Here is a 13,640-nt window from a genome sequence, read left to right as displayed (position 1 = left end):
AAACATGGTATATGGTCACAAAACAGTTTTCATTGTGAACAATATTATCATTTATCTTAAATCTTTAAAAAAAAAGAGTGACTACCAGTGATTACACTGCAAAAAAAGACAATTTATTTTTCCTGTTTAATGTATAAAACTCTCCACATAAAGGCCTCTTTTGATTATTAATTTAATAAAATACAGAAATATATAACAGCAACATTTTCCAGTTAAGCGGTTTTAAATCACTTGGAAAAGTTGAAGTGAAAGAAACATTTTATTCTGTTTTGGAGTTTGTGTCCATGTTACATGAGCTTTGGAAAAGCTTACAATATGAGGATTATACTTGAGGTTAAGTTTAAATCTTTGGAATAACACTGAATACTGAAGAAATTCATATAGTAAGGATTTCCATTGATCAGCAAAGTAACAAATTAGTGTAATAACATACTGTCCTTTATAATAATAGTCAACTCTGACAGGGAATGGAGCAATTTATTTTCTAACATTAACCAGATAGTTATAATAGAATTATAAAAACTTAATTCCACTTAATTCTTTGCAGGTATTGGCTCAGCTATGAGTGTGATTGGTTTCTCAGTTCTCATTTGGATGGGCAGAAAGGACAGGAGTTATTCTTGCTGGTCTTGAGCCAAACACTGACACACTAAATAAAAGGAGAAACAACAACTGTTATTAGAACACATAGACAGAGCAAATAATGTGCCTAAATGTGTTTTTTGTGAAAGTTACACACTCACTTCTTTGTGCATTGTATGGGAGCAGTTTGTGTTGTACTGACTTCCAGTATCTACAAGATTCTGACACATCAAACAAAACTTCCGCATAGAGGACTGACAGAAAGACAGAGAAAAAGGGTTTGTTTACATGGTTCTAAAAACAAATGACAAAAATAATTAAACGTGTTTCAATATATTCAAATAATCTGAAAAATAAATGTTACCTGGTTGGCTTATGAATATATTTGAGCAAAATAATATACAGTAAATTGTACTGTAAAATATAGTAGGGCTTTGAAATGATATTATAAAACATTAATAATATTTATTGTTAATAATAACAATGTAATGAATTTATGTTAAAAAGTTGGTTCACCCAAAAATTTCTGCCAATAATGACTCACCCACATTGCTGCCTATGGCTAGTTCAGAAAGCTCTCGGATTTCATCAAAAATATCTTCATTTGAGTTCCAAAGTTCATACGGATTTGGAACGACATGACAGAAATGTCATTTTTGGGTGAACTAACCGTTTAATATTTGTATTTGAAATGCAAAAACATCCACATATAACGGGGCAATTTGTCTAAATTTTATTTATTTTAATAAAGTCTTATTTTTATGAATCTGCTTTCTTATTTTAGCTGATAGCATCCTGAATTAGGCATATTATGTTTTACCTTTGTATCATTCCTCCTTACTACTCAAACTTCAGCAAAATATGGCACAGCTTACCCGACTCTCCCCTATAGCCCCTAAGTATTAAATGAGTTTAAAGAAAAGGGGTTTAAAGTTGAATTCTACCTGTGGGGGTCTTGTGTGGAAAACCTGAGCAACTGGGGGACGGAAATTAGGCCGCATGGGATGTGGTGGCTGAGCTATGGGACGCTGGATCGGACCAACTGAAGCAGGAAAGGCTCTAGATCCAGACGGAGGTGCTATAGGTCCTGGTGGCTAAAAGGACAGTGATAAAGTTAAAAATGAAATGAGCAATAAACAGAAGGAAAGTAACAACAAAAACATAATGAGGAAGAGTGAGAGTACTGTCGCACCGGTCTTTGGTTCTGCGCAAGTCTCTGCGCAACCTGCTGAGTTACATCATCTATTGACATGCCAGCCATAGTACCCCGCTCACTCTTGATTTGCTGTAGAACACGTGTTAACTGATCTCTAATACAGACAGAAACAAGAGAGGTCACTTTCAGAAAGCAATCCTTACTCTGACAATTTCAGAATCAACAAAAAGACAAAAACTCTACTAATTATGTTGGCTGCTAAAAATTAACCAAGCTAATCATATTACAGTGTATAATCTCAATACCTTGTGCATTGTGGGAAATGTGAGCCCAGTCTCTCCAGAAGCTTGTCCAGTTTGCCTGCCGGTGCAGGATTGGAGGGGAGGGGCTGGGGAGAGGGGTTACGTGTAGACATGGTTTGCATGAACGTTTGGGGAAGGCGCACTGCAGCTTGGGGATGAAAACTGCCTCCATGATTATTTGGTAGTAAAACAAAGGTGCCTGCTGAAGCAACTGAGGGTGCCAGTGAGACACCTGGAACGCCTACGTGTGTCTGTGGAAGGACATGTGGGTCTGGCGTGACAGGAGCATGGGATGACGTTTGAGGCCGGCAGATGGTTTGCATGGGTATTTGAGGGGCAGGTGCATGAGTTGTCATAGGGACATACATGTTTGGGACGTGAGTAGATTGTAGACCTATAGTGACGGGTACATATGGTGTGTTTTGAGGAGAAGGGGCTGAAAGTGGCGGTGTGGCTCTTTGTGGTGGTGTGACCGAGGGGTGGAATTGGGGATGAACTATGGGGGGAGAATTTGTGGTAGTTGGTGGACCACTATTGAAAATGGGATGAGAAGCAGGATTCTGAAGTGGACTGATTATCATCTCCAACTTCGGTAAGCCAAAGAAAAATGACACACACAAAAAAATATACATTACTTACATTAGTTTAAACTATCCAAAATAATTACAATACAGTTGAACTCTGTATTCTGTACTAAGCAGCAACTCTAGGGAACATGCAGTTTAAATAAGATGATGTGCCACCATATTAGAGGTAGTTGGTATGTTATACATTACATAATCATGCAGAAATGCTTATTTTTAATAAATCAGTAAATTTTACAAATAAAAAGATAAAGTACTTTTATTTAGGAACTTAACTGATGCAAACCAAAAGATAATACATACGTAAATTGATAGAGTCAAATTAGATTCACAAAACATATTATAAATATGACTCTGGATGGGCGATGTTCGAACAGTGCTAAAACAGCCACTCTACCAAATTATCAATTCCACAATAGCACGGTATATGGCATAAAACAGTAGCACCGTTTAAAAGTTTGGATTTAGTATGATTTTTTTAGTAAATAAATTAATACTAAAAAATTAATACATATGCAAGGATGCATATGTTTGATCAAAAATAAAAGATTTGTATGAATAAAAGTTACAAAAGATTTCCATTTCAAATAAATGATGTTTGTTTGAGCTTTCTATTCATCAAAGAATCCTGGGGGGGAAATGCATTCAACAGCTGTTTTCAACATTGATGATAATCAGAAATGTTTCTTGAGCACCAAATCAGCATATTAAAAATTATTTTTGAAGAATCATGTGACACTGAAGACTGAAAGTCTTACAAACCCCAAACTTTTGAACGGTAGTTTACCTCCAGCCCTAGGCCGTATATGAATAAATTGACACTCACTGTAGGCACTGCTGGAAGTAATGGGAGCTGGACTGAGGGTAAACTGTCCAACTGTTCACCTCTCTGCAGGAGTTGATGGTTTTCATTAAACTTATTCTATGAAAGAAAAACCGAAAGACTGAGTGAGAGAAGCCGCAAACTCCCTTCACCTGTAATCCACTGGTATTACCTCCTCCCCTTACCTTTAGTCCTACCAGACTGCTGCGGACCATTGCTACATTGTGCTCCCACTTCTGCTGCTGGTGCAGGTGCTGCTGGGAAGGATTTAATCTGTCAAGAATAAGCACAAATCCTTAAGGAATCACATCAGCTTCATGCATGCGGACACACTGCATGTGCATACCTGTCAACAAACATTAATTCACACACAGTACCTGAGAAAATTAAGATATTTTTCCGCGTCTACGATCCAGTCCTCCACTTGAGAAAGCGCAAGCTCTTTCTGCATCTCAAGTGCAGCTATCTGCTCACAGACACATGGACAAATACACAGTCAGACAATAACATACATGATTCATTACACTATCTGTGAGTTTTCAACAAGACACATGCTGTGAAGGTGCAGGAGTTACCTCATCCTGAAGAACGGTCTGACTGGCTTGCTCTGCCTGTCTGCAGAGCGTTTCCATTTCCACCCTCAAGTCAGCTATTTCCTGCTCCCAGGAGAGCCTGCCACAAACACAAGCACAAAAACCAGATAAACACACGGATCCAGAGACATTTGGGTGTTTCTCCTTTCACGTTTGGAATCTTACTTCTCTTGACTCTGTTCCTCAATCAGCATCTTGAGTTTCTTTTCCGTGTCCTCCAGCTCCTGAGCCAATCTAAAACAAATAAATATCTTTTTAAATTCAATGAATAAAATCTATCCAATATTATATACTACCATTTAAAAGTTTATGGTCAGTACAATTTTTGTATTACTTGTGGCAGTAACGACATCTATAATGTTACAAAAGATTTCTCTTTCAAATAAATGCTGTTCTTTTAAGCTTTCTATTAGAAAATACTGAATAAAATGTATCTGTTTTCACAAAAATATTAAGCAGCACAGCTGTTTTCAACATTAATTAAAAGAAATCTTGGACAGATCATGTGACACTGAAGACTGGAGTAATGGCTGCTAAAAAAAATTATCTTCGCCATCACAGGTATATACTACATTTGAAAATATATTCAAATAGAATAGTTCAATAGATTTCACAATATTACTATTTTTACTTAATTGTTGCTCAAATAAATGCAGGCTTGGTGAGTTTAAAAGTCTTCTTTCATAAGCATAAAAAAGATGACAGACCTTTGAATGATATTATATGCTATACCCACAGCAGACAGCTATCTGTCATATCAGATATCATAAATATTTCAATGTCAGTTTACCTTGTTTTCTCCTCTTCCATTCGATCCTTCTCTGCAGTAAGCTCTTGCCGTTTTACCATGAAGTTTTTCCGTGTGGTCTTGCTGCTATTCAGCTCCAATTTAATTTGCAAAGACTCAATTTTTTCAATAAAACCCTGTACAAATGATACAAAATAATTTATATACCAATGAAAAATAGGCTAAAAAAAGTACAGTTTTTGACAAGGACACTGCACACAGTATTACTATTCCCTATTGAGTTCAAGGGAGATTAAGCACCTTTGCTATTCGTGCTATTCAAATAACCATGTGTAAATATCAGAACCTGTACAGACTGAATATATTGGTGTTTTTTGAAGTTCAAATGTGATGCTAAACCTGGTACTGATGATTTCTGTCATCTCTTGTCTTTTCCAGACTGTGGACACAGATGTTGTGCTCCTCCTGCTCTGCTGTATGCTGCTTTACAAAAGCCTCATACCGCTCATTCAACTCAATACTGCAGTCTTCTAAAGCACGCTAAAGAGAAAGAGATAAAGAAATATATACACCGGTGTCTGAAAGTCTGAGACCACCCTGAAAATCTTACAGTTAAAATCCCAGATAATCTAGATAATAAACAGAACAGTTTTTGGACTTTAAAAGAAAATTGTGACATAAAATAAAGACATTCCTTTAAAAATAAAATGTATTATAGTAATTATAATAGAAAAATGGAAAAACACTTTCACTTCTCAGACATTTGTACCCCACTGTCCACAAACTCACATTTCCAAAAACATCTGTAAGACATTTGTAAACTCCACAAACAGTAAAAAAAAAAGTGCAGAGTGAAGGCTGAATTGTTTCCCAATTCATATTTGCTAGAAAACTAGTATGACAAATCTCTCGGAAGAACAATAACAAGGTTGTTCTGTCCAGCAATAAAAGGCTAATGTCACAAACACACACACATATTTTAAATCATATTTCACAATATTTGTGAGCACAAACTTGGTGCTTACTAGTAAAACTTGAACACACACACCATGACCATGAAAAGTACCTGCAGTAGGGTGCTGAAAACTTACCATATCTGCTTCCCAGTCTTCATTTGTGTTTGTAGATCTTTCCTCTGTCCAGTCATCAGTCTATGGTGGAGATAACGATCAAACTACATAGATGATCACTTTTGTGAAATGTGTCACTAGGAGGTTCTTCATACCTGTAAAGTTACAGTTTGACTCTGTGCTTCATTGCTGGGTGTAAAAGTGCAGTAATCTTGCTCTTCATACTGGTTGAATACTGTTGGGAAGCTGCTCTCAGTGGACCAGGGCCCGGCCGATGAGCTCCATAGTGAAGGATCCGTCGGAATCACTGCAGAAACGGGGTCCCTGCCGAGAGAACAGGGACAACCGTGCTGCTGAACCATTACAAATATAAACACTTTTAAAACCCACTTTAAGCTGTTTTGTACTTACTGAGGTAAGACTTCATCTAAAGCCGAACTCCACTCGGTGTGTATTTCACTTTCCATTTACAGGCAAACTCAGCGACAAAAGACTCTGGATCTAAAAAGAAAAACAATATTCACTTTAAAACGTTAGCGTAAGTATTTTTATTCACTTAATTTATACCTGACAACACACTGATTTTAAATGACGATGGTTATAATTTCCAGTAAAATATGAGCGCCAAACGCAGAGTTAACGACAGAGCACATAAATTAAACCGAAACTCACACTAAACATTAAAAGAGCTGGTCTTGATGGTCAAATAAGTAACAGTATACGCAGAGTATATGTAATTAAATAAATTAAGAGAATAATGATATTTTTTTAAAAGGCAACGACAACTGGCGCAACTTTCATGACATCATCTAGATCTAAACCTGTTTTACTTCCGGTGTTACAATATATCCAGTTCCTGAAATATTTGGTTACAAAATCAGTTCCTGTAATATTTTGGGTGGACTAGACGTACTATATAGTATACTTGGAGACTATTCCCAACCAGGGGTATATGGAAAGATTGAAATGTTGCTTTGCAAACCACAAAAATATGTGAAAAAAATAAAATGAGCATTTACTTGTGTGACTAATGATAACTCGTCATGATATCCAGTAGCCTATAATATGAGAAAACAGGAAAGGCTGGAAACATGGCTATCAAAATAATACAAAAAAAATAAGGAAGAGACGGAATATTTCCCACCAGGCTAGCTTATTTACTTTTTATTAAGCCACATCCCAGTTAACAATTTTTGGTTCCCAGAAACGTTCCCTGTTGGTTAGCTAGTAAAGTTTTCTATAATAGTAAAGTTTAATAGTAATAGTTTAATAGTAGAAGTAGTAGTAATACTAATAATAATCATTATTATTAACACTGTTAACATAAATAAAACAATATTAATATTATTAAATATTTAAATATTATTAAATGTAGTGGTATTAATAATATTAATTATATGACAGGCGTACCTTCACGGCATTTAACGGTATTTAATTGTGGTGACTAGTGGACGGTAGGGAAAAAAACGGAAAACCATTGTTTATGTGAAAAGTAGTGGCACATTTAATGGAAAAGACATTTAATTAATTTTAAGACAATTTAAAATGTTTATATGTTCATTAGGTGAAAGCGGCAGTTATTTATCTTATTTAGCCTATCTGGTTACCCTGAGTAGGCGCCTTTTGTATAGTAATTCGATTTTATTATTTACTTTCTTCAAAGTTTTAAGTGTCATTTACCTTTGTAGTGGAATAGTATAAGGAATAAGTAATGTGCCTAAATCGGTTAAGTAAAAAATACTTTACCTCAGAAAAGCTGGTATGGGATGTCCACTCACAAGGAAAACCGGGTTCTGAGCCCACTGTCAATTGTGACAGAAGATTTCATATATATATATATGTATATATATATATATATATATATATATATATATATATATATATATATATATATATATATATATATATATATATATATATATATATATATATATATATATTTATATTTATATATACTGTATATATATATATATATATATATATATATATATTTAAATGTACATTTAAATAATGATACCTTGCGTTACCTTGTTAAATGTATATATATATATATATATATATATATATATATATATAGATAGATAGATAGATAGATAGATAGATAGATAGATAGATAGATAGATAGATATTGATAGATAGATCAGAATATAAATATATTAACTAAATTGGCTAGATTTATGAAATGAATTAACAATTAAAGGAACCGTATGTAAGAAATGTATTTCAATTAATCATAAAATGGCCCTGATATGTCACTAGACATTAAGAAATCATGTTCATTTCAAATACTTATATCACTGACAACAGTAGTCCGGCCAGGATATTGTCATTTAAAAGTGAAGTTGCAGCCCTCAACTGATGTTGATGTTGTCATGTTGTGTTTTGGCGTGATGCTCCACCCTCCATTTACATTTTTACATTTACATTTACATTTATTCATTTAGCTGACGCTTTTATCCAAAGCGACTTACAATTGCTATATATGTCAGAGGTCGCACGCCTCTGGAGCAACTAGGGGTTAAGTGTCTTGCTCAGGGACACATTGGTGTCTCACATTGGATTCGAACCCAGGTCTCTCACACCAAAGGCATGTGTCTTATCCATTGCGCCACCACCACCCTCCACCTATCTACTAATCACGAAGTCAGTAGTGTTTCGGCATCCGGGTTGCCAGCTCTGCTCTAGTTACCACAGCTGCAGCTACAAACGTGTCGGATAAAAAAATGCCAACCTATCTGGCAACCTCGAGTTGGGGGAGGGGGAGGGGATACACCGCTCTACAGTAATTTGAAAGTGATTGCAGTACCAGTTTTGGCCACAATCTTACATATAGTTCCTTTAAAATTAATCAGTTGTGCAGTCATTGTTGGGTACCTGGAAGGGATAGGAAAATATACTATATACATAACATATATGATATAACAGGCTACACAACAACCCAACAACCCATAGGTGGCGATATATGCGAGTCGCCAATGCTGAAAGAGAAGAACCAACCAGCCCACCAAGGGAGCCAATGGAGCTCAGCCCACCAAGGGAGCTCCGGCAATGGCGTTGTGATGAGTGGTTCCCGGCTTTGGCTTGGTTTGTGCTCATTACAGTGTGGGCATGAGGAAACTTTCTCCTTTACCGCATGGCTGATCTTTGGCCACCAGATGGCATCATTGTATCTCTCCCTGGATTTGTTCAGGCCTTGATGCCCGTGGTGGATCCTCTCCAGCATCTCAGTTCTCATTGTTTGTGGGATCACTATTTGGTTTCCCTTCTTTACCAGTCCATTATGCTCACTAAGACTACTTCTCTCCATAAAATAGTCTAAAGCTGGTCTGACGACATCCCTTTTATATCGTGGCCAGCCAGACTTAATGTATTGTCTGACCTTCTGCAGGGTTTCATCCTTCTCTGTCTCTGCCTTTATGCGCTCCAGCACTGTTTTAGGCCTTTCCAGCTCTTCGATGGCGTCCACGTATGCCTGGATGCCCTTTTCTATCTGTGCGTACTTCTTTTCCGCTTCATTTAGTGTATGAGAGCAGTAGGCTACTGGTTTGAGTGTGCCTCCATGATTTTGCAGCCGTACTCCTCCTAATCCATAACTGGATGCGTCAGCACCTACTACAGTGGGTAGTTTTGGATCAAAGTACTGAAGAACAGGTGCAGAGGAGATATCAGTGTTTTTACCTTCTTGAAGGCTGCTTCCTGCTGCGAGTTCCACACCCATGCTACTGTATTCTTCAACAGCTCGTTAAGGGGATGAAGGATTTGTGACAAGTTGGGTATGTATCTAACAACATAATTGAGTTGAGTTTCGGTTGAGCGAACACGGTTGAGTTTTAGGCCAGATGCGCGGATTGTCTCCATCACCCTTTTCAGGCGGCGGTCGTGCTCTTCCAGAGTGGCTCTGAACACAAGTATGTCGTCCATGTAAACTACCGTGCCCTCGTGATCCAGCAGCAGTTCTTGCATCCTCCTTTGGAATATCGCTGGTGCGGATGTTATTCCAAATGGGAGCTGTTTAAAGCAGTAGCGACCATTTGGTGTTATCTTTGAACTTTCTTCATCTAGGGCCATCTGCCAAAATCCACTGGCAGCATCCAGAGTTGTGTACACCTTACTTCCGGCCAGTTTGTGCAAGATACTGTCTGTGATCGGCAAGATGAACTTTTCCCTTTTCACGTTCTCATTCAGTTTAGTAAGACCTACACATATTCTTACTTTTCCAGTCGGCTTAATCACAGGCACCATAGGCGCTACACATTCTGTAGGCTCTGTTACGCGCTCTATTATGCCATTTTCTTCCATTCGCTTCAGCTCCTCTTCTACTTTAGGTAGCAGCGGAATATGTATGCGGCGAGGGGCTGCGACGCTGTATGGCTGCGACGCTGTATGGCTTAGCATTTTCTTTTAGGACTATTTTTATGGGGTCTCATTTAAGCAGTCCTAACTCCCCAAACAATCTGACTTCTTCAATGTGTTGTATCAGACCCAGGCGAACACCGACGGATCTGCTCAGTAGGTTATCACATGTAGATTTTGCCACAATTACCCTAAAGTAACAGTCTGTTATTTTTCTCCCTTTTGACTCTTGTGTCTTTGCTAGGAATTGCCCCAAATGGACCACTTTTCCTCCTGGACTTTCCAGTTTAGAGGTAACTGGACTAAGTTTTGGCTTGACACGGAGGCGGCTATATGTAGCCTCATTTATTATCGTTGTGTTAGCACCAGAATCTATCTTGAAGCTAACTGGAGTATGGCATATCACTAGAGTTGTGCGCCATGGTGGCTCAGTATCAGTGATGACATGTAGCCTCATTCTTAGTTGTAGTCTCATCTATTGAGCCCAAGATTAAGCTGTCAACTTCTTCAGTCACTTCTTGTATCATTCGGGTTTTGCATTTGTTTGCAAAGTGACCAATTTTGTGTCTCCATTCCTTACCTTTAGCTGGGCATTTGTCTCTTGCATGCTTGCGCCTACATCTTCCACAGTTTTTCTTTTCATTTTCTATTCGTCCTCCTGTTGCCTCGTACTGTGTTTTTTTCTACTTACTTTTATAAGACTTTGATTTCACTTCATCAACGTGCCCTGATGCACCAGTCTCGCTGTTCTGTTGCTTCACAAGCTCAGAGTGCCTGGCCATGTCGACTGCCTCTTTCAGAGTGAGATCACTTGTCATTTGTAGCTTCAATGAAAGATCTTTGTCTTTAATCCCAATGACAAGTCTATCTCTTATTTCCTCCTCCTTCTCATGAAAGTCACAGTGAGCTGCGAGTTCATACAGGTGCCTTATGTACTGTTCAACGGACTCAGAACAAGTGTCCTCTTGCGTCCACGAGTGGAAACGTGCTCTCTCGAAAATCACGTTCCTTTTCGGCACAAAGTGCTCGTCAAACAGCCTCAGCACATAGTCAAAATCCTCTTCCTCGTCATCCTCCAAGATGCATGATTTGTGCACTTGTTCTGCCTCCAGGCCCATAGAATAAATCAATCCGCTGACCTGGACTTCGGCTGGCTCTTTGTTAAGCTTCGTTGCTACTCGATACCTGGAGAAGCGTTGTTTCCAATCGGGCTAGTCCTCCGGTTTAGCGAAGTTAAGCTGCTCCGGCACCGAAAACTTTGCCATCCTGGGCGGTTTCCTCCAGTGAACTACGTCCCCCGAGACAGCGTGCTGTGTCGGTTCACTTCTGACACCATGTGAAGTGTTGTTATCTTCGTATAATATATATTTATGAGGAGACAGTAGATTGTCTTTAACTAAATTTTATTCCAACATAATGTAACCTCACACACGTGAATCAGCCCAGTGTTTTTCGACTGTATTATCGTACGCATACGTAGGTACTGACGTATGCCTAATCACAAATCGTAACTAGTTTACGTGACAACTGGCTGGGAAAAAATCTTTAAAAAGACGCATTCTAATCTTGTTTCGGTCAAATAAGCTCCTGAGCAAGTTTGAGTTTGCTGACTTCGAAGAGTCTAACGATCCTGGATCATCTCAAATCGTCAACAGTAAAATACTGATAACTAATCCTAATTTAATCCACGTATGAAGAACAGGGCCCTGTTTTTTACCTGTAGATGATGATTATTATTATTATTATTATTATTGCCATTATAAATTTAATCTCCTATTTATTTTACAGGTGTTCATCTGTTTAAAGATTTCCTCATTTGGCTGGTTTGGAAGGACCAAGTGTCAGCATTACAGGAAAGACACAGATGGGTGAAGACACAAAAGAGTGTTTCCTCTATATGAATTCAGCAGTGGCGTTACTGGCGTAGTTGAATGGGGCATATACATACTCAGTTCAACTGTTCGCGAGTGTGTGCACAACAGATAAACAGGAAGGAAGAGCAGAAGGGGTTTTACTTAACACTTTCTTTACCAGAGGCAGATGAAATACAACACAAGTACAAGAGTTTAGTTAAACATTAACTTTTCTGAGTGTCCATGGAAAAGTGCAAAACCAAACTAACTGGCTATTAGTTAATCCTGTTTGACTATGTAGGTCTATGTAGGACACGTGCTGAACAAATTCTAGGTGAAACTGTAAATAATAAACTCATATAAAATGTACTCTTTATTTACAAGTGACAAAAATGTTTATAGGAATAGTGCAACCAAAATGGAATTTCATTCATTATTTACTTTCCTTAATGTCATGTTTGGAACATGTATGACTCTTTGTTTCATGGAACACAACACCCAGCTGTGAGAAGATCGACAAAGTCCTTAAAGGGATACTCCACCGTTTTTTCATATTAAACTATGTTATTCCCTTAACAAGACGAGTTGATACATACCTCTCTCATCTCAGTGCGTGCACTCAATCGCTCTGACGCGCGGTGACACTCTGATAGTACTTAGCTTAGCCCAGTATATTCAATGGTATCTGACAGCAATGAATTTAGAAGTGACCAAACACATCAACGTTTTCCCTATTTAAAAACAGTTACACGAGTAGTTATACAATCAAGTATGGTGACACAAAATAAAACGTGGTGCTTTTCTAAGCGGGTTAAAAAGGATAACTATAATGTATGGCGGAATAGCACTTTTGGGAGTAGTTCGACTCGGCGCAGTAAAAAGTCCCGCCTGATCCTCTTCCTCTCACTTCTGTCAATAGTGGGAAGAGGATCAGGCGTGACTTTTTACTGCGCCGAGTCGAACTACTCCCAAAAGTGCTATTCCGCCATACATTATAGTTATCCTTTTTAACCCGCTTAGAAAAGCGCCACGTTTTATTTTGTCACCATACTTGATCGTATAACTACTCGTGTAAATGAAAGCTTTAGCATAAGTTCTGCCGGGAAGACTCAATTGTTTGCATCACTTATTACATTCTCATTTATCCAATCACGTTCTAATAATAGAAGTATAAAGGACCCGTACTTACACTTGTCTGAGTTCGCAGATGCTGAACGCTTCACTCTGTTATCCAGTTATTCACAAAATTAACAGAATGCATAGCTGATATAAAAAAAAACTGGATGACTAGTAATTTCCTACTACTTAATTCTGAAAAAACAGAGATTCTAATTATTGGACAAAAAACATCCTCACGTAATAACCTAGAATACTGTCTAACACTTGATGGCTGCTCTGTCAAGTTTTCGTCGTCGGTTAGGAACCTGGGTGTGCTCTTTGATACCAATCTTTGATTTGAAAGTCACGTGTCTAGTATCTGTAAAACTGCATTTTTCCATCTTAAAAATATATCTAAAATACGCCATATGCTCTCATTGACAAATGCAGAACAATTAGTTAATGCGTTCATGACCTC

The 13,640-nt window shown here is 37.9% G+C and overlaps 1 protein-coding gene across 1 annotated transcript; it reads right to left on the bottom strand.

Annotated features, from left to right (window-relative positions):
- Positions 1-240: 240 nt before the first annotated feature.
- On the bottom strand, positions 241-6,702 carry rnf214 (ring finger protein 214). Its single transcript, XM_082169159.1, has 16 exons — positions 6,531-6,702; positions 6,270-6,359; positions 6,014-6,182; positions 5,880-5,939; positions 5,188-5,328; positions 4,831-4,964; positions 4,206-4,274; positions 4,023-4,119; positions 3,825-3,913; positions 3,633-3,720; positions 3,451-3,546; positions 2,044-2,627; positions 1,775-1,892; positions 1,527-1,676; positions 744-836; positions 241-649 (listed from the first exon to the last, which is right to left on the bottom strand). Exons 2-16 carry the CDS (start codon positions 6,323-6,325, stop codon positions 587-589), a joined length of 2,007 nt encoding a protein of 668 aa, XP_082025285.1. The 5' UTR covers positions 6,326-6,359; positions 6,531-6,702; the 3' UTR covers positions 241-586.
- Between the last annotated feature and the right edge of the window lie 6,938 nt (positions 6,703-13,640).

Source organism: Leuciscus leuciscus (genome assembly GCF_965113295.1).
Source record: "Leuciscus leuciscus genome assembly, chromosome: 5".
Taxonomy (NCBI): Eukaryota; Metazoa; Chordata; class Actinopteri; order Cypriniformes; family Leuciscidae; genus Leuciscus; species Leuciscus leuciscus.
This window is presented reverse-complemented; position numbering and strand designations above follow the sequence as displayed.